General features: G+C 36.5%; 1 protein-coding gene across 1 annotated transcript; it reads right to left on the reverse strand.

Annotated features, from left to right (window-relative positions):
- Nucleotides 1–2,269: 2,269 nt before the first annotated feature.
- CALHM2 (calcium homeostasis modulator family member 2) lies at nt 2,270–13,247 on the reverse strand. The gene is made up of 3 exons (XM_072424358.1): nt 13,104–13,247; nt 8,048–8,643; nt 2,270–4,257 (listed from the first exon to the last, which is right to left on the reverse strand). Exons 2-3 carry the CDS (start codon nt 8,588–8,590, stop codon nt 3,841–3,843), a joined length of 960 nt encoding a protein of 319 aa, XP_072280459.1. The 5' UTR covers nt 8,591–8,643; nt 13,104–13,247; the 3' UTR covers nt 2,270–3,840.
- Between the last annotated feature and the right edge of the window lie 9,297 nt (nt 13,248–22,544).

Consider the following 22,544-nt stretch of genomic DNA (forward strand, 5'->3'; position numbering starts at 1 on the left):
ACAGCTGGACACTATAATTACCATTAGGGGAACATTTTCAAATTATCATTCAATCACATGAATGCCTGCCATTTATCTCGTTCTCCTTGCTAGAAAAATGGTCTGAGAAATTTCATTCCATACCCTTCTGGTGACGTTGTTTTAAAAACCCATAGAGAGTTTGAAATGGAACAGAAAATTCCCTTTCTAGACCTGACAAACCATGAAGTACAGGAAACAAATTTTTTTAAATCTAGTAGTCATACCACCAATACACTTGCCCTCTTTCAGGCTTGTGGTAAACTGTTGTATTGTATCACATGCTTAACTGTACTCACAATTGCTCCCAATCAACTGTATAGGAGCAGTTGGGAACCACTTTGTGCATGTCTCCATTGCCGTTGTTTGGACACTGATGTTGCACCTACATATTGGAGCAGTGTTCCAAAAGCCTGTCCAACAGAAAATATATTGTATGTTATAATCACATATGCACAATTTGGATAATTAATGTCTCAGCAGAACAGATAAACAACTCAATTGAACATCTTTAAAACATGAACTGTTTGTGTGACATTAGGCCAGGTCTAGGTAACACTGGGTTAGAGTAGGTTTTTTAACAATTATCAGTTAATTTAACCAATTTAATCTTCTTCTCCTATAGTTTAAAAAGAATAAAAGCTCCTACTTTTTACTGGACTCCCCTGCCTCAACATGTTTGTAATAGAACATACTTTACATGCAAACTGCATTCCCAGTGGCTTTTTAGAACTCTGTTTACTAGTTGATCTGTTCCTGTTGATCCTGACAGGAATCCCAATACGGGGCACAGGAAGATATCAGTTACATTGTTTAGGTTATTAGGAATTAAAGGGCTTATCCAGTCAATGGTCGCCAACCTTTTTGGTCCCGCAGACCACTAAAATCACCGGCTCCCGACTGAGGATGAGTGGGGAGCCGGGTGTAACTCAAAGGGGGAGAAACCTCCCCCAGAGTGACGTCATTATGACATAACCCCGCCCATTCTCCCATCGCAGATCTGAGGCTCCGATAGTAGAGTGGGCGGGTTGTGTCCAGGGACACAGCCCACCCACTTTCCCGAGTCTGGGAACTGTACAGGAGACATGGTCTGCGGCTCTGGCTGGTGCATCCCCCCAGCGCAGTCCTTCTCCTGAGCCCGCTCAGGGGTGCACCATCCAGAGCCGCAGACCCCAAAATTTTTTCTCGAGGACCACCAGTTGGCAACCGCTGCTTTAGGTTATTGTAAAGAAGATGGTAGGAGGTGTCACCCTGTCATAGAAATTGTGTCATTAAAGTAATTTTTCGAGCTACATCTAGAGTCTAGTTAACAATATATCACATTCTTTGTTCTTTGGTTTCAATATGTTTTAGTATGGGTTTGTGTTGATTCTAGTAACTTTTACATTTCTATTTGTGCCATGGATAAAAATAAGTAAAAAAAAATAGAATTACCCCAAAAGAATCACTCTGATCACAACCTGACGTTATTAAATTGTCAAAGAAATTGCTTCATACTGTCTGAGGGAAGTTTTTGTTCTGTATTCAACTAGTTATTTTTATCCGTAACTCCCACAACTGGTGACTCATGATGACTTAATTCACTGTTCCTATGGAGAGTGGAATGGAAATAGTTTTTCACTGGCTTTATAATACTCTAAAATTCATGTTCCTCATACTGGAAAACATACTAAAATAAAATAATAAGCAATAAATATATACTTTAATACCAACAATAAAACTATTTATCTTTTTTAAAGACTCACAAAATATAGAAATATTGAATAAAAACAAGCTTTAAAGCATATCAGTTTGGTGTTCCCCTATTCATTTTCAAGGAAACAAGAAAATCTGGTATTGCAATGACAATCTGTCATGGCTAGTAATATACTTCTACTGTTCATTTTAAATGGGTTTGCATACTTATGGAAAGTCAATATAAATACAAAACCAGCTTGAGCAGGTTAGGAGATGGCCAACTGCAAGTCAAATCAAACTGTCACTGCCCAAAAGGATGTTGACACAGACCCTACATTTTTTTAGGCTTTTTTTCATTTTTATCTAGTAAAACCTTGCCACTGTCTATAAAAACAACATTTCCTGTACTGTATTTTTAGAGAAGAAGCATTGTCGCCAATAGGGAGTTAGTTTGAAAAAACACAGTATATCATAGGGTGGTTCTGTATTTTCACAAATACAAGTCACTGCAAAAAAAAAAAAAAAAAAAAAATCAAAAAGATAACTAAGACACTAAACTGAAAACAAATGTATCTTTTTGTGAAAATACAAAATATTTAATAGAAAAAGCATTCATACATATATTTGTATTACAATTACAATTCCTGAGGTGTAGGCAAAAATGTCGTCTCTTGAATAAAATGTACATTTTATTAATATTTTTATATGAATTTCTTCAACAAAACCATTTTTAATAAAATGTCAAGACACAACAGCCCAGGTAAAGTGCATTGCCAGATTTGCCAAAACTAATAAAAAAAATCCCTGACATGTTTAAAATGTGTGTACCTGCCTAATACATGATCATACATGGATGCAACATACATTTTATGCGCTAGCTTTAATAAATACACAAATAAGAAATTAGGTAGAATAAAGCATGTGGTTGGTGCTATGGCGGCATTTCTCTTGAAGCCCTTCTAAGGGGAATTTACAAAAATACTTTACACCTTGGTGTCCTGTCCATATCTGTGCAAATGAAAGGGGCTGGTAATCCAGGGCTTGAGATGTGCAAACGCTGGTCGGTCCTGTTATGCTAACTTCATTCAGAACTTTAGATCCTTAAATGACCCACTGCTGGACAACTGATAGGATCGCCCAGGTGGTAATAATGACACCCAAGTAGAACCTTCCCCCCCATGTGTCAAAGGAGAGAGAAGAAGAATGGGGACTGAAACTTCATGTGACCTGGGATTTAAGTGAGTAACCTGGATAGTTATATTGCGGTATTTTTAAACAAAAAAAAGTTGGAGGTAGGGAACAACCTGGAGTTCAGCTTTTAGCTGAAAAAACAAGGAGGTTACCATTACCAAAAAATATAACAATGGTGTACTGGTTTTAACAGATAGAAGATACTAACCAGTCTTTCTTCAGTCTTTCAGCCACCAGCATGTCAGGCTGCTTCAAGTAGATGAATGCACAGATCATTAAAATGATAAATAAATTAGAGCTGAAATTTTTGGATGGGATCAATTATCTCTGAAATAAAACCCTGTTGGTTGAAATTTGGTATTTAGGAAACAGTTTCTGTAAAGGGCAGAAAGCCAAGTTATTGAAATGTTTTTTCTCTGCTCCGGTATCCAGTGGCATTGACCTCTTAGATCCCCTCCAGTTGCCATCATCTCAGATTTCTTTTAGCACTATCCTTGGCCAATACCAGATTTATTTATTTAGTTATAACAGTACACCACATGAATCGCTTATATTTCAGTCAATATAGAAAGGTTTACAACAAGCACAGATTCTCTGAAAAGAACGTTGACTCTTGAATTCTATGACAGACATGCACAGTGACTGCAGCAGAGAAGGGCTGGCTGTTATAACGGAAAATAAGTGTGTCATTCCTATTGTGCTCTGCTAAGATTAGTTACAGCTGTGCATACTCTGCTATGGAGAAGGATTTGGAGTTCATCTCCAAATGGTGATAAGGGAGCATTTATCCAAATATCAAGATCAGTTAAATCAGTCTTGGCAAGGAAACATTGCATAGGTTGTATGATGTTCCAGGCAATGCATGTATGGTGGATGGTCTATGATTTCCTGAGTATAGATTCATGGCTGTGTGTTCTCCTGATGGTAATGCTACCAAGTTCATTATCCATTGTTTTAAACAGCTAGTAATGCCATTTCTCTGCTTCCTGCATCTGTACCATTCCCAATGACCTTCTTGGCCCATTTATGTAGACGGCTATATAGGGGGTAACCTTTGTTTTCTCTATACAGATAGACTCCAGTTATTTCATTCCATTGAGGGCTTGGCTGTGTCTCATCCACTGGGTATTCAGTTACCATTTCCTTCTCTTCTTTATTCAAAGCAACAAAACCAAAAAACTGCTTGACATTACTGGCAGCAAGTACTTTTGCATGGACATCGGCGGTTCGGTTGAAAAGTTCCTTCTCACTGGAGCGGTACTGGCTCCAGTAGGCCTCCTGGTGGTAACTCAAAGGAGAGCAGCAGTGTTGCAGGCACTTGAGTAAAAAGATGGTTGAGGCAACTACAGCGATTAGAATCCAACCAATAAACTACAATTTAAAAGAAAAAAAAATTAAAAAAGGCAACAAACATTTTGGACAACATTTGAAGAGCTTTACACTCTAAAACCTAACTTTAGTCTCACTTCTTTATTCTTTTATAGTCATGTACCCCCACATGGTACAATTAAGTCCAGTGGTCTGTGCTTGTCTTGTTCTCTACCCCGTAACCTAAATGCCCTCACACTGACTTGTTTTGCAGAAAAGTGAAAGGGGTATGTGTGACCAGACCCATATGAATTACTTGCAGCTATTCTACCCATGGATTTGCATCAGGAGGACCGAATATAAATATTTTAAGATATTTAAATGACCAAAAACTATATTAAAAATAAAATTGCAAAGTGAATAGGGCCATTTTCTAAAACAATTTTGGGATGTTGAGTTATTTAAATCCTTTGTACTTTGAACTGTAGTAAAATATTTTTGTAATGTGTTTTCCTGTATGTTCATTTTCCTGAATGGTTTTATAAAGTTTCTCAACAGTTACCTGCAGAAAATGATTCCACCATATTTCCCATTACCTGATAATTTGGGGGGATGGGGTGGGGAGTCAAATGACACAGGGAGGACTTCTGCTTGTCTAGTGTCTTAGCACCAGACCAGAACTGATCAGATAGATCAGAAGATTTAACAGTTAAGCTACGTACACACTTCCAATGGTCCTCGCCAGATAATCGCTGCAGGACCGATACCGGACGAGAATCTGAAGTGTGTACAGCGCGTGTCGTTCATCGTCCAAATGACCGTCCTGGCGGATCCACGTACAATGAACAGCAAACGATCATAATGCAGGGGAAGGGGGAGAGCGTGCAGCAGGCTGCCGCTCCGTCGTTCACCCCCTCCCCTTTGCATAGAGCAGAATGGTCCTGTATATACAGGACTAGTTCATGCATCGTGCAGTGCATCGTCTTTGGAAAGGATCCTGAAAGATCCTTTCCAACGACTATAATTGGAAGTGTGTACGCGGCTTTAGTTTTACATCCTTTATCCTCCTCTAATCTGTTCCTTGGGAATTTTAGCTTCAAGCAATTACAAGTGTTGCCTTGTATATACAATGGAATGCATGTCTGGATTTCCTTGTGTATTGATTTGCCTTGTAATTTTAGCACTTTTTGTGAAACATTTGTCTTATGAAAAGACTACCAGGAAGGCAGACTTTAAACGAATTATACTTTATATGTTTTACATTTTGAAGTCATGTTTTTGTACTGCCCCACACACAAATTACCAATACAGTTAAATTATACATAAACTCATATACTAAAAACTCATGTAAACTTTAACATGTTAAAATAACTTCCAAAGTCACATCTAAATCTGCAGTTTAACTGTTTAAAGAAATTATTCTTAATATTAACTGTTATCCATGCAAACATTGTCATTGTCTTCAAAAAACACATTATGTATAATCATGTACATGCTTCAAGACAGGAATGGTCTCAGAGAGATTAGCAGTGCTGATATGCAATCAAGGATAAAAAAAGTTATTCTAAAGTGTCTGTGCAAACTACATGTCTTTCAATTAGGGCTTGCTTTTACAGGTAGGTCCATTGTTTGTGCAATTAGTACTCATACATTACATCATTGTAATATTGTATATTGTGTTGTAGTAGCCTTTTTACTAAAATTGGTTGTCTTATGCACTACTAATGCACTTTGTTATTGCATCTGTCTCCTTTACCCCATTAAGTCCAACGGAGAGCGGCCATTTTGATGGAACAAATGGTTACATACAGTGTAAATTACACTTGTGGGAAGTAATATCTCTTATAACAGCACAATGCTTCAACTCATTAAAACCATACACTACTATATGCTACCTGACTGCCTCACACAACAGGTATTACTTTGATATTGTTGGTAACTGATCTTCTTAGTGGTGCAATCAGGTTTTAAAAATTGCCCATTTAAAGTGTATACTACTGCTACTTTCAGAGGGGGTTAAGTTAGTTTATGAGGACAAAAGCCATATAAAAAGAGAAACGTATACACTTAAATGGGCTGTATTAGAAAAAAAAAAATACTTCTGCATATTTACAAGTATATTGTAAGATGGTGCAAAATCTAGCAAGTGATATGTTATGTTTAAATTAACTGTAGCAAGATCATTTTTACCTGATCTTGCTACAGTTAATTGAAACGTATTAAGTTTATACTTACTTACTGAATCAGACAAACAGATGATTGTTTTTTATATAATAACCAGATCAAGGGCATGTTCAGACTAGCTATATTTTACAGCTTCATACATTCTCCCAGGAGCAAAGACAAGCTGTCAGTGATAATCTTTTATGGGTGTTTGCAAGCAGCTGCAAAAGCCTGGCATTAAGTTTACTTTTTTTGGAATAAAAACTAAAAGCTTTTTTAGCCGCCCCCAATTAATTCTATGGGGGCAGTAAACCATTCCTGTGTTCTGCATGTAGTGTACAAAGAAAAGCAAGCGGCAAAGCTGCCACCTCCTACTTCTTGTCAAATAAACAATAACTAATAGACCCATTGGGCCTGATTTAATAAAGCTCTCCAAGGCTGGAGAGGATACACTTTCATCGGTGAACCTGGGTGATCCAGCAAACCTGGAATAGATTTGGTCCAGGATTGAAAACATTTGCTAACAAAAGCTCTCCAGCCTTGTAGTGCTTTCACAAATCAGGCCCACCGAGTCCAATGTTAACCATTTTCTGAAAGAATTTGCAAAAACTGCTATCCTAAACATGCCTTTAGTGGATGTTTTCTAGTGCAGGTTTCAAAAGGAACACTAAAACAGTATTTTTAGTTTTATACCTATAGGTGTTTTGATTTAACCCCCTCTCCCTTTATCAGGACTCTGCAGTTTAAATGTAAAATACTACCATGCCATAAGCTTTTATTTTTAAATCCAGAAGTAGCAAAATTGTGAAATCCATGTTAGTCTAAAGCTACGTACACACATCGAAAGGTTCTCGCCTGAGAATCTGGTGTGTGTACAGCACCATCGCCTGAAAGACTGTCCTGGTGGATCCACGGATGATGGATGACTAAAGATCCTAATGCAGGATCCTAATGCTCCCCTCTTCATAGAGCAGAACAGTGCTGTATGTACAACACTCGTTCATGCACCGTGCAATAATAGTCGTTGGAAAGGATTGTGAAAGATCCTTTCCAGCGACTAATATTGCACGTGTGTATGCAGCTTTAACTAATGACAGAAACATAGAAATGTAATAGTATACTTCTTTTTACATTTAATTTTAAACAGTAAAGTTTGTTGGTGCTTTCCTGATGGTATAATGTAAAGAAGGGACCTAACAGCTAGGTGCTAATAGATGTCCTATTGTTTACCAACAGGAATCAGATTCTCCAGTATAGTGTCCAATACAAATTCTTTCACATGGACATGCCATCTCTGGGTAAAACAAGTCATCATTAACAAACTAATGAATGAAGTCACTTATTTTCAACAGCTGTGTCAACAATAGAACCCCAATCGTGTGTAGGTCTTTGAGTCAATCCCATCTGCATTCACAATTGTGTTGTGTTTAGCAAACTATGATAAACACACAGTTATTTAGCATTTTTTTTTTTACCGTATGGGAAATTTTTCTCTTAACATGTGGCATTGTTGACCAGTGTATTGGTGTAAATTGGGACAGTTGGAATGGAGCTTTGTTTTACTGACATCAAAATTTTGTAATAACACAGTCAGCCTACAAATATTATTATTCTGCCTACCATAATATTATGCAAATGCAGTGCAAGAGTTTTAAGAATGTTGACAGCTTGCAAAGTATTTTTTAATTACCTGTGATTCATACTGTAATGTCCTGATAACTTCATCTTTATATGCCAAAATGCTGCTCGGTGTATCTTTACAAGGGATTCTAGCCATGGTATCAGGTGCAACATCTGCAACCAATCCCATCAATGTACTGGGCTTAACAAATTCACTACGGGCACATACATAGGCCTCTCCACGCAGTAGCGAAATCACAGACCATGTGACTGGTGCCACCGCAGCCCTCCCTGCTATGGACCCAAATAAAAGGAAAGTAGCTGGAGTAGAACAGTTCTTCATGGCTCTTTTTCGACATTCTGCCACCATATTCCACGTGTGGTTGTTCAGCATAATCCCAATAAGAAACAAAACCAAAGCAGGTACTCCAATAGCAGCCAGTCCATACATGTAATTCCTCTCTGGAGCACAGGGGCAGTGAAATGCTACCACAGAAAATAATTCCTGGCTTCCCACAGTCCCAAGGGCAATCAACCCATTGAATATCATAACATCTCTGCTCTTGAAGAACAGAGAAAAAAACTTCAAGTTTTCAGAGATGAGAGAAGCCATTACGTATTCTTGAGGTTTAAGCTTTGTCTTCTTTAATGTAGAAAAATTTTACTCTGCAAAACAAAAACAAAATCTTAGTATGCAAAAGCATTCATTTTTTTTTCTTTTAATATGTAGTATATTTTTAGTATTTCAATATCCTCCCAGATCTCCGGTGTTGGTTTGCATCTCATTGCTACTTAATATTACAAGATAAAACATAGGCAGGCAAATATAGTTCACTTTTAACCAGAGTTTACTTAGCAAAATTTTTGAGGCGTAATATTCAGTTTCTAGCCTTAAAAGCCTTAAAACTAGCAACACTGTTGTATATTCCTAGTTTTCTTTTGCATTATTCATGTAGTCTTACCACATACTGCGGTCATGAAGAGGTTAAATAACCAAACCCTAAAGTACTAAAACATTTTTTTCTACTTTTTTTTACTGCATAGTAAGATTTAAGGCATAGATTGCCTCTACCAGTCGGAGAAGATCTGAAGAGATCTTTGGTGATGTCTCCATTGTGCTGCTCACTGTTCCCTTTGTTGGAGGTTCTGAAATGAGAAAGCGATGCCCTGCATCTCATGAGATAGTTCCCTACAAACAAAGACACAACATAGAACAAGATATTGTACTCAATAATGGGGAAAGATAAGCTGCAGGTGACCACAGGCAATATTGGCGACTAGTCTTTTGCCCTCTGCCTTTATTTTTTGGGAACAGCTTCCAGTTCCATTTTAACGGCTATTAGTTAAGCTATTAGCTATTAAGTTGCAATACAAGTATCATAACACATTTATGATAGTACCTGGGCACATAGCAATCTATTATCAAATGTGACAAGTGTGCTTTGAAAAAAGCCTGTCACAAAAGATCAATAGGCTACTAATACCTTCTGAAAGTGCTCGTTTTCCTGGCTGTCATTTTGACTGCCTTGCTTTATTAATTTGAACCACTGACCACATATTAATTGCAACAAAAAGAAATTCTGACTTTACTCCATTCAAACTTCATGACTTGTAGATGTTTCTTCAGGTTTGTACAGAGGACGGTGGGTCAAAGTAACTGCCAGGACACTGTTTATTTTATTAATGTTATCAATGTTCTTTTCTTACTGTTCTTATATTTCTCCTCTTTGACATATCTTACCATATCGTATGTATTAAAGATATGGAATAAGAAAAAATTATGAACACTTAAAGGGGATTTAAAAGTCAAATATTAGACTTTCCTTTCTGGCCAAATCACGATGTGTATAATTTAAAGCTGGAATGCAGCAACCTTGGAACTGCCTTGCTCAGTAGAATGAGTATATACAGTAAGTATTTTCAATATTCCAGGGATTAGCTGTGGTAGCTTATTATACTACTGAGAAATGGTCACATGGGAAAACCGATATAGAATTATTTAAAATGTTACCCCAAATATACAATTTTTGGGATTTGGTTTCCCAGGATTGTAATAAATAACATGTTTTTGCTCAAGTAACAATGAGAAATGTAAAGCGACCGCTCAACATATCAGCTCCCATTGAACTGATCTTCCTAAAGAAATGAAATATGGCTCTGATTGATTTATAAATAGAGCCCTTACTGTACAATATAGCAGAGAATCAGCTTTACCTAGGACAGGACGTGTGTTAGGACTACAAAACACATTCCCTTCCACTCATCTCCATAACATAACTACAGGCTATCCTGTAGTTCACAGAGGGAAACTGGGAATCCGCTGATAACACTATTTGATCTTTCAATGCAGGATTGCTGTAGATGTGGCATTTTTTAAAAAGGAATGAGGAAATGTAATGAAAATACATTTTTCCCATGCACACAGTTCGAATTTACCTATAGTTGTTACAGTATTTATTTACACAACTAGGAGAAACATAATAGTAGCTGAATGAAATTTTATGTATAAAGATGTAAATTAGACTAAAGCTGACAGAAAAGAGAAATATCTTGGTTCTCATGTGAAATCAGTTAAAGAAAGGAGACTGCTTTACAATTCATGACAATGTATTACTGAAACCTGTTTTTCTTTCAGGGAAGGACAATGATAGATGTAACTTTACACAATATAATATACTTATACTGAAAATGAAGGTATCATTTAACAGAACAACACCCTGAGCTAGGGATTTTCCTTGTGCTTTCAAGAACAGCAAACAAGTACAGACCTGTAAATCTAACCAGAATGTTACCTAGAAAGCAAAGATCAACAGAAAGAATTCCAGTTAACTTCAAAAAGAAGCGTACCTATAAAAAACAAATAGGTATAAAATACACAATGGCTTCTATATAAAGACACCAATTACCTAATAAAATTTCCAAGTAAAGGGGATAAAATACACAGCCACCAATGGTTAACCCGAAGTATGAAAATTCAAAGTTATATTAAGGAGCCCACAGACATTAAATGGTCACAACTACAAATAAAGGGTTTACTATTTCTAATGGGAACACAGAAGGCAATAAAAACCTAAAAAACTGGTCTAAACCTAACCTCCCTACCACCAACATAACTGAAAAAAGGTTTGCCTTGAGATACATGCATACTGCACAACATTTGAAATGCAGCACATGCAAAATCCATAGGAAAACCATCATGTTACTAAATAAAAAGCTGCCAATTGCAGAGTCCTATTGAGGCAACTTAACATCATATAAAATGTTGTACTATGCTTTTCCATAGTCAGCACTTAAAAATGTCAATAGTGAGATCTAAGTGCTCAGTGACCCTACCATGTTTCCATATCTGGAATGTTCCTATTTTATGCGGGCATTTTAGCAACTCTAAGATGCAACTCAAAGATGTGATCTTATATTATATTAGCTGATCAACTGCTGACATGTTAAACAATAAAGAAGGTAGAAGTATCAAATAGAAGGTGTGATGGCACATATCTGGAGACCACATAGCCGTAATTTATTCTGATAAGCAGCTTGCCTCACTTGCAAGGAATTGCTATACCAAAACTGGTATAGCACCAAACTGGAACTGGTTCATGTGGGCAACACCCCCACTTTGTCTTCTTCCTGCTTTTATAAAGTAACCTGCAAGTGAGCAAATGGAATTCCTTGAAAAAGCAGCTTACTATCCGTTAGCACACTCTATGGGAATTCGATAGTCTAACCCCTGAGTGTCCATTACAACGCTTAATTTTTCAGTTTTGCAGCTTAAGAGCTTCTCCCATGAATTGATCTATACAACAACGTATCAGAAACCCATTTATACAATTACCCTCTCTTGGCAATTCTCAGCAAACATAATGCAGGAGACATAGCCAAGCGCTACATATAGGACATCCCCAACTAAGATAAGGCATCAGTTTAAGTTCTGAAAGCTGACAATATGCCGTGTATATGTTGTGTTATATTCTGTTTATGTAAAATGTGACCTTTCTCTATTTTATATATATAGTTATTTATATGTATGTTATTTTCTAAATACATGAGCAGCAGTCTTACACCATTTGGGTCAGGGTCCTTGTAAAGCTGGCCATGCACATGATGTTTTTCAACTACTTTCTATCCTCCAATAATCACAAGTTATTGCCAGAATCCAAGCAATATACCACCAACAAATTTAACCACCAGAATTTGGTTAATTGTGAAACTAGGTAAAATATGTAATACATGATCAAATACAAGATGGAAAAAGATTGCAGGTGTTTTGTTTGCTGGGTTTGGTTTTCGTAACAAAAAATGAAATGAAATCATGTTTAATAATTTTTTAATTATCTTTATATACAGTATAGCACTGACAAAATATGCAGCACTTTTCAGAAACCACAGGTATATCACTGTATTGTAAAGGAGCTCACAATCTAATGCTCCTAACACAGCCAAAGGCAAATTTGGAGGGAAGCCAATCATGGGATGTGGGAAGAACATGGCCAGTTTCATGGTTTGTTAGATGTTTCACGTATACATAAAATTAATCCCCTCCCTGTAATGTTTTAGCTATAAACCGTGATTCATAGTAAGACATAATTCTTTCCTTTAGTAGAAGGAAAATATAAAATTACTACTCATTCTGCAAGTATGTTTGTCAATGCAATCAATGTGTGGTGTGAAAAATTTTGTCTTAACATATAAAGTAGTAAAAGAAAACTACTTAAACCATTCACTGCCTAATTCCCTCAACTTTGAGATTAATGTTATTCACCATCCCTGTCCACCTAATGCTAAAGCTTCTATATCAACTGCCACAGATTATAAAAAGAAAGTTTCTATACTTCTAGGTATAAGAAAGCTTTCCTGTATGACCATCACCCCAGTATCACTTTCCATAAACCTGAAATCCGATTACAAATGCCCTTTTACTGTATAGCAATGCCCTGCCTTATACTTATAAATAGAACTACACTGAATCTAAAGGAAACACAAAGTTTTGGAAAGGAAAGGGGAAAGTTTGAAGCATGAATCATCCAGCTCATCCAAATTAAAAAAAAGAAACAGAAAATGCTATATAAATACAATTGCAGAAAATATGTGAAACGAGCATTATGCAGCAAATATATAAAACAACTTACATCCAGTGTGCAGGGTCTTCCCAAACGGGTACACACAAAGCCCCTTTTCCGAGCAAAGCACAGCAATGCAGCCAGGGCGGGGAGAGATTCTCAAAGTTGTCTGGTTGGGATCCAGCAGGGGGCGGGCTTATGGGAAATGCTATTTGAGCCCTGCTGCAAGGAGAGGGAGGGGGTCTACTGCTGCTTCCTAGGGGTCTGTATAATAGTATGCAAAACAATACAAACTTGACACATATCATTCACCACTGCATGACATACTGTAGAAGACTTTTGTATGAATAGGAACCTGTCCCATTCCGGTGTAAAACAAACTGATCCTCTTAAACATATAGCCCCCAGCTGCTTTGGAACTACAAATACAAACATGCATAGATATACACTTTGCATACTGACAGTTCCAGTTCAAACATCTATGAATATTTCACATGATTATCCCTGGGCTTTATGCAGCAATACCTATTGATGAGAAGCGAGTGGAACATGTCATTCACTATAGAAATTACACAAGTTTTGTAGTAATAAAAACAGGTTTTACTGGAAGAGTTTGGATACAAAAGTAGGAAATACCCCAGCAAGTAATATTTTTAAATAATACTTCTAGGATTTGTGCTTCCCCAACAGGAAGAGACCTGGTACTATCTGAATAATAAATGACTCTAATATATACATACATCAGCATAAATTATTCCAGAAATAAAGAAATATATATATTGTGACACCAATGCAGGATTGGTGGTGGAAGGGAGGTATATTTGCCCAAGATTCCTCTCCTATGTGAGGTAGCAGGTGGAAGACTCTCACCTGTGAGGTAATTAATGAAGCAGCACTGAGGGTGGGGATATAACAGAGCCAGGAGCTCAGTCATTCTCTCTCTGCCTAGGGACACAGAAAGTTGGTCTGTGTGAATGAGCTCAAACCTGAGTAAAGTAGAAAGTGCCGGACAGGCAAGGTTTTCTTTTGCCGTTTTTGTTATTTTATCTGCAACCTTCAATAAACCTAGCTTAAAACGTATACCTCGGTGTGTGATCTCAATTGGATGAACCAATATTTAAATCAGTATTTTCATCACCAAATATATATATTACTATATATTATTGTATGTTATTATTGAATGTTTTATTATTGTACTGTATATTAGAAGTGTTTTTTTAGTATATATTACAAAGGCATATATGATCTTTATATATATTTTATATATATATATATATATATAATTTCAATATTTTTTTAAAAGGAAACTAAAAAGGTATAAATCCATAGGAGTAGACATTTAACTTACAAAACAGTACAACTATCTCATAACAAGGTTGTACATATAAAAAATACCTATGAAGTGAGGAATATAGAAAAGATAGGGGAAAGGAGATAATCCACACCAATGGAAAATGCAAGGTGGGTCATGATTTACCATTATCCAATTCAGTTTTGCTTTCAGTATTGAGAAGGCTATACTCGGAGACCTCCACGCCTTAGTGAGGGCAATTCTGGCTGCCAACAGTACATTGCAAAACAGCTTCTTGGAAAGTGTGGGCAGTGGCATTTCAGTCCATAATAAGAACAGGGTGACAGCTGGTAAAAAGGATGAGAGATTAGATTTAACCTCCTGGGTGGTTCATTTCTGTCTGAATTTATATATCTAAAAGCAGTAAATTGTCTTTAATAAACATTTATTTTACAGGATAATATAATAGTATGAGTATAATAACGTTTGAAACACAAAATCATGTCAAAATAATAAATTAAATAAATAAATAAACATTAATAATACTGAATGCAATACAAAATATTTGAAATTACCGCCATGCTCCTAGTGATGACTGTACGCACCGGGGAACGTCGGCGCTCTTGCCGGGGCACAGATCGAAGGAAGAGGAGGTGGCCAGAGGATGTTATCAAACGGGCAGGACATGGGAGGAAGCCAGTGGGACTAGGTAAGTTTTTATTTTATTTTTAGCTTTTAGTGTGGCTGGGGGTTACCGCTTTCAGCTGCTTTTTTTTACCCCGAGCCACACTTGGGGTTACTGCCTAGGAGATTAATACTTTAGACCAGACACGACTCCCGGATATGATGACCATATGTGCTTCATACTTCCCTCACAACCCCTAAAACAAAGTGATGACTTGGATATGTTACTTACTGGATATGATACTATGTCATATCAAACAACTCCTCCAGCTTCCACCATTTTCCCAAATCAGTTTTCTTTAAACCTCAAATAAGAAAGCTTAAAGGACAGGAATGACAAAGCTGAATATAACACAGAGGTTTGGTCTACAGCAGGGTTACCCCTTCCTCATGACATGGAACCCTGGCTTAGGGGAGACGCTCAGTACCGCTCACTGCCGCTCACTGCCGCCTGTAGTCAAATCTGCAGACGCTGCTGTGAGAGGGACTGAGGGGATGGTGAGCTGCCTGTTACACATAGCTTGACACTTACATTCTTTGAACCCCAATTTTTTTGAAACAGAGGGCAATGTTGGCAACTGGAAATGTGGGAGCCAGTAGAAAAATTCTTAAAATAACATTAAAATGTTATACCCATCATATCATGCCTACCCTGTCACACTTAGACATCCCCTTGCTCTCTATGAATCCCAATTACTCTGGGAAAAGGGAAATGTGACTGCTTGTGGCTCACAAATGCTTGTGGCTAACTCCGCCTAAAATTTCATGACTACGGCATCATCACAAGAACAATTTAACAGTAAAGGAAGGAAAATGTAGTATAAAAGGGGACTCTTGTGGCTACCCCCCCCCCCCCCAACTAAAATTGTATCACTACTATACCATGGTGCCCTGTCATGTCCGCTTATGTTATTTAAATACCAATTTCTCCTGAAAGAGGGGCTGTTGGTATAATAAAATGTATGATACGTGGAAGGGGGGGGGGGGCGATCTTGTGGCTAACCCCTAAAATTTTATTGCTGCAGCACCACCACATCACAGAAAAACTATAGCTATTATACTGTGCTATCCTGTCACACGTTGCTAGCCACTTACCTCCTGCGAACCGGAATTTCCCAGAAACGGGGAGATGTAGGGCCCTAAAGATAATCCAAAAAGTATCCATTGCAGAGATTCTTGATTTGTCATTACTTTTATTTGGTGCATGTACTTTTTACGTTAACTAGAAACATTTCAATTTAATTTAATTTTAAATTAAAATTATTCTAGATTTAACAAAATAACAAACTTAAGACAAACTTTAACAAAATCAAGAATGACCAATCTGTATCTGTAGGAGGAAGAGAAGAAGAGGAGGGAAGGAAAGCCAGGCTTTTGAAGTGCAACCAGAGTTAAATTTAAAAACACAAACTTTTATTGTTCCAACAACATAATTTAAAAGATTAAAAGCTGTGTCTCTATAAATGAATCCTAGGCTAACATATAACCACTAGTTTCGCAAAAAATATCAATATAGTTTAGTATCATACTAGGTTAGCAATGGCGGTAAGGTGTCCCACCCGACGCGTTTTGCCCAAACCGGGCTTCCTCAGGGGTAAGGGAAGACTTAGTAATATTGCTGGGACTTTTTACCGCATTAAGAGCCTTAAGATACCGAATTGCTTCTTGTAAGTGATTTGATAGTGAGACTGATATCAATTTGGACATACTGCTGGTGTTTCCAGATGTCCGAGTGGAGTGAACGGTGTGATAGAAGCTTGAAATGTTTATTCCAGGTTTTTCATATGCACAATGATTATGACATCTCTGTCTTAGTAGAAGTAAATGACAGTGATCCAGCAGGGAAAATAAAGTGTTGTCTTCTCATATGGAGTATTTTAGTTGTGGTATGTGGGTGAGCTGCAGGCAGACGTCCAAAAGCCACCCTGAGTAACTGTTTTAAATATACACTTAGTCTATATAGATGTCAATAAACCGCATTTTGGTTTGAGGTAACCCAAAATGTTTTCTCTATATCCTTTGTGTATCATTACCTACATGTACTTACATACACCTGACAAAATATTACTATGTTTTATTAATATTTTATCGTCTTACATAAACCAGAACCTATATTACTATATATTATTATTATTCTTTTTGTTTTATTTTCTTCCATAAAAAAGACATACATGATATTACTGCATATTATTACTTAAATTTTTTTACCTAAAGCACTAAATTCATATTTATGTTTTTTTTTTATTTTGTAAGACCAACCCCATATTTCATTATATACAGTATATCTCTAATAAATGTTTTATTGTCTTCCATAGACAAAGGAATATATGATACTATTATATCATATATATCATTATACTACAACCAAGCCCTATGTTACTTTATGTAATTATTATTTTAACATGGACATTACTGTATCTTTTTATTATTTGTGCTTTATTTATTTACATAAACCAGGCCCTTTATTTTGTTTGAATATTGTTTTATTTTGTCACATGCACAAAGCCTTTTTATACTGTATATTATTATTATTGAATTTTTTTTTTATACGTACATAAAGCCTTATATTGCTGTCAACTAGACTCTTTTTAATGTCTATGAATATTTCTTTTTAATATTGCACTTTATAACTAAATAGTATTATTATTTTATTTTCTTACATACACAAGGCCCCACAATGTTGCATATTATTATTATTGTTGATTTTTTTTTTTTTTTTTTACATAAGCCAGGCTTTATATTATATGATTATTGTTTTATTTTCTTATGTACCTAAAGCCCTATTTTACTGTCCATTATTATTTTTCATAAATAATGCACTTTACAACTGTATACTTTATTATTTTATTTTCTTGCATACACAGGTCCCTGTATTATTGGATGTTATTATTATTATTGTTGTTATTTTTTATAAATAATTGGTATTATTTTATTTATTTTTCATAAACCAGGCCCTATATTACTTTATATGAATATTCTTTTTTATTTCATACATGCACAATGCCTTATACTACAGTATATTATTATTTTTGGTTGCGATATGTTTAACGTTTCCTCATGCCCTTACATGTAGCGTCTCCTTGGCGGGGGTCACAATTTAGAGGCAGTAGAGATGTGAACCTGCTCTAATTGTTTTTTATTTCTTTCATATATAAATCCCTGTTACAGTGTATTACAGTGCTTCTAAACCAAGGTTCCTCTGGATTTTGCTGGGGTTCTTTGAGCAATGAGCAATTTGTGACTCTCAGATCAGTTACTACTGACACCAATGATCTTTTTCCCTATCTGTAAGAAGCATTGTTCCTACATGTCCCACATGTTAAAAAAAAAAAAGTTGTGAAAGACTGGTAAAAAATTTCTGTATAATATTAAACATTTTAATGTCATAAATATTTATTTCACACACAAACCAATATATATATATATATATATATATATATATATATATATATATATATATATATATTTTTTTTTTTTTTTTTACCTGTATCTGTATATTAATTGTCATTGTTAAAGGAATATGCAGTTTGCTATTACAAGTGACATCATTCTTTCCCCTGTACTGCTATATATGTCTGTGAGTGGCTTAGAAACAACTTGTAGAACTAGAAGTCTCAGCAAACTCTTGCAGGTTTCCCCTCAGAAAGCCTAATGCAAGACACCCCATGACAATTGCACATTGGCTGGCAGGAATTCTTGATAGTAACGAGTTGTGGAGTAGGTATGGGTGTAATTATTACATAACACAGCTGTGTGGGGGTAAAGACATTTTCTAGGTGTACAGTGGGTGAGTATTATATTGAAGCAGCACAGAAAATATGTCAGCACCATCACTGACAGGAACGCTGCTCTTATTTTGGCGGGCTTTTCTGCTCTCTTTTCAGTTTCACACCTGAGCTCGTTACATCACACAGGCGCCCCCTTGAGGGGAAGGTGAGCAAAACAGGAGGTGAAGGAGTCCTGAGGCGGACATTTCTTGGATTCTGTGGCCCTGAATCTTTAGTAATAGGTTTGTATAAACTTTTTTTTGTGTTTGTTAAAAATTGCTTCACATTTTTTCTAAATTGTATACATTTGCAGTTTTAGTGCATAATTTTTCACGTGTATATTAGGTTGTTGTTCTAAGAGGAAACACTTTATATACTACAACTAAGCAGTGTCTGTAACGAATATAAACAGGTCTTTTTTAGACACAACATGTAGAAACATTTTTATAATAACAGCTATCCCTTTAACACCTTGTTTATTATTTCATTTATATTTAAAAAAATATATATTTTTATTACACCTGTATTTTATTACTGTCATTTTTTCCAGGTATTTTGATGCCATTTAGGTTGTGTGTACATACAAAACAAGTCAAAAGTGTACAAATAATTGCACCAAAGTTACATTTCTGTCATGTATATTGCTGTTTGCATTCCATTGGGGGCATTTCCTCAAATTTGTACTCCTTGTGACTTCATAAAAAAACAGGGTCACCAAGATAAAAAAGGGGAGCAATAAGCAATAATCCCCTCAGAAATTTTAAACTTTCCTCTTTTTTTAAACAAGAGGGTTGTCAGGGTCCTCATTGCCATAACACCATACACCATATTGGTTTCTGTTACCACGGCAACAAATGAGGGGAACTCTCTAAAGGCCATATGCTGTACATACATACACACATATATATATATATATATATATATATATATATATATATATATATATATTCATACATTTACACATATTTTCATTTTTCCAGGTCGAATTAGACATGTAGGGGTCTGTTAGATTGTCCTTCACACAGAGATAACATGCCCATCCATCTATAGCCATCAAGTAGAAATGGAGCAGCTTTGGCCCCCCATCTGTTTGACAGAGATAAGTATTGCAATGGGCGAAGAAGAAGGCTCCCTATTGCCTATACCAACCTTTCTCCACCTTTTTAATATTGGAGTCCCTTAAAGTAACCTACTCAGGGGTGTAGTGGGGCGTTTACGCCGTGCCCTCACTTTTTTTGTGAATGAGGCGTCTACATAACAGTGTTGCGCATGCACGCTCACCATGGATAATACTGTGCCCCCTATTCTTTTTTTGCGACTACACCCCTGAACCTACTACACTTTACTATATCCACAGCTCACAGTGCATGGTGGTCAGTGGTAATGGTGCAGGAGGTAGAATTTCACCCTTACATAAGGTCATTGGTGTCACTTAACCTCCTGGGCGGTTCATTTCTGTCTGGATTTATATGTCTAAAAGCGGTACATTGTCTTTCATGATTGTCATTGTTAAAGGAATATGCAGTTTGCTATTACAAGTGACATCATTCTTTCCCCTGTACTGCTATATATGTCTGTGAGTGGCTTAGAAACAACTTGTAGAACTAGAAGTCTCAGCAAACTCTTGCAGGTTTCCCCTCAGAAAGCCTAATGCAAGACACCCCATGACAATTGCACATTGGCTGACAGGAATTCTTGATAGTAACGAGTTGTGGAGTAGGTATGGGTGTAATTATTACATAACACAGCTGTGTGGGGGTAAGGACATATTCTAGGTGTACAGTGGGTGAGTATTATATTGAAGCAGCACAGAAAATATGTCAGCACCATCACTGACAGGAAAGCTGCTCTTATTTTGGCGGGCTTTTCTGCTCTCTTTTCAGTTTCACACCTGAGCTCGTTACGTCACACAGGCGCCCCCTTGAGGGGAAGGTGAGCAAAACAGGATGTGAAGGAGTCCTGAGGCGGACATTTCTTGGATTCTGTGGCCCTGAATCTTTAGTAATAGGTTTGTATAAAATTTTTTTGCCTTTGTTATAAATTGCTTCACTTTTTTTCTAAATTGTATATATTTGCAGTTTTAGTGCATAATTTTTCACGTGTATATTAGGTTGTTGTTCTAAGAGGAAACACTTTATATACTACAACTAAGCAGTGTCTGTAACCAATATAAACAGGTCTTTTTTGTAAATATGGTATTAGACACAACATGTAGAAACATTTTTATAAAAACAGCTATCCCTTTAACACCTTGTTTATTATTTCATTTATATTGCTATTTAAAAAAAATATATTTTTATTAAACCTGTATTTTAATACTCATGTAATTTTTTCCAGGTATTTTGATGCCTTTTAGGTTGTATGTACATACAAAATAAGTCAAAAGTGTACAAATAATTGCACTAAAGTTACATTTCTGTCATGTATATTGCTATTTGCGTTCCATTAGGGGCATTTCCTCAAATTTGTACTCCTCGTGACTTCATAAAAATAAAAAAGGGGGGCACCAAGATAAAAAGGGGAGCAATAGGCAATATTCCCTCAGAAATTTAAAATTTTCCTTTTTATAAAGAGGGTTGTCTGGGTCCTCATTGCAGACACCATATTGGTTTCTGTTACCACGGCAACAGGTGAGGGGAACTCTCTAATCCAAGATGCTATAAATTTATATATATATATATATATATATTTACATTCTAATTAGACATGTAGGGGTCTGTTAGATTGTCCTTCACACAGAGATAACATCCCCATCTATCTATAGCCATCAAGTAGAAATGGATCAGCTTTGGCCCCCCATCTTTTTGACAGAGATAAGTATTGCAATGGGGGAAGAAGAAGGCTCCCTATTGCCTATACCAACCTTTCTCCACCTTTTTAATATTGGGATATTGGGAGTAGTGGGGCGTTTACGCCATGCCCTCAATTTTTTTGTGAATGAGGCATCTACATAACGATGATACACATGCCCGCTCACCATAGATAGTACTGTGCCCCCTATTTATTTTTTACGACTACACCACTGAACCTACTACACTTTACTATATCCACAGCTCACAGTGCATGGTGGTCAGTGGTAATGGTGCAGGAGGTAGAATTTCACCCTTACATAAGGTCATTGGTGTCACTTAACCTCCTGGGCGGTTCATTTCTGTCTGGATTTATATGTCTAAAAGCGGTACATTGTCTTTCATGGAATTCTTTTTACAGTATAATATAATAGTATAACAAAGTTTGAAACACAAAATCATGTCAAAATAAAAAATATAATAAATTAAAAAAAAAAATCATAATAAACTTTGACATGATATTGTGTTCTCAATTTTTGTTATACTCATACTAATATATAATACTGTAAAATAAAATTTCATGAAAGACAATGTACCGCTTTTAGACATATAAATCCAGTGTATTGCATTCAATACAGTTATTTTGTATTGAATGCAATACAAAAGAATTTGAAATTTGCTCCCCTAGGGGAAAGCCAACGCACTCACCAGGGGTCAGATCGGATGAATAGGACGCGGCCTGAGGATGGCAGGACATTGGAGGACGCCGATGGGACCAGGTAATTCTTTGTTTTATTTTTTTAGCTACCCCAAGTGTGGTTCGGGGTTACCGCTATCAGCTGTTTACCCTGAGCCACATTCGGGATTACCGCCCAGGAGGCACAAACTGCTCATTGCTCAAGGAACCCCTTACAATCTCTGGAGGAACCCTGGTTTGGAAACACTGCTCCATACTGACATGGATTTTTCCCTTCAGACA

This window comes from Pyxicephalus adspersus, chromosome 10 (assembly GCF_032062135.1).
Source record: "Pyxicephalus adspersus chromosome 10, UCB_Pads_2.0, whole genome shotgun sequence".
Classification (NCBI taxonomy): Eukaryota; Metazoa; Chordata; class Amphibia; order Anura; family Pyxicephalidae; genus Pyxicephalus; species Pyxicephalus adspersus.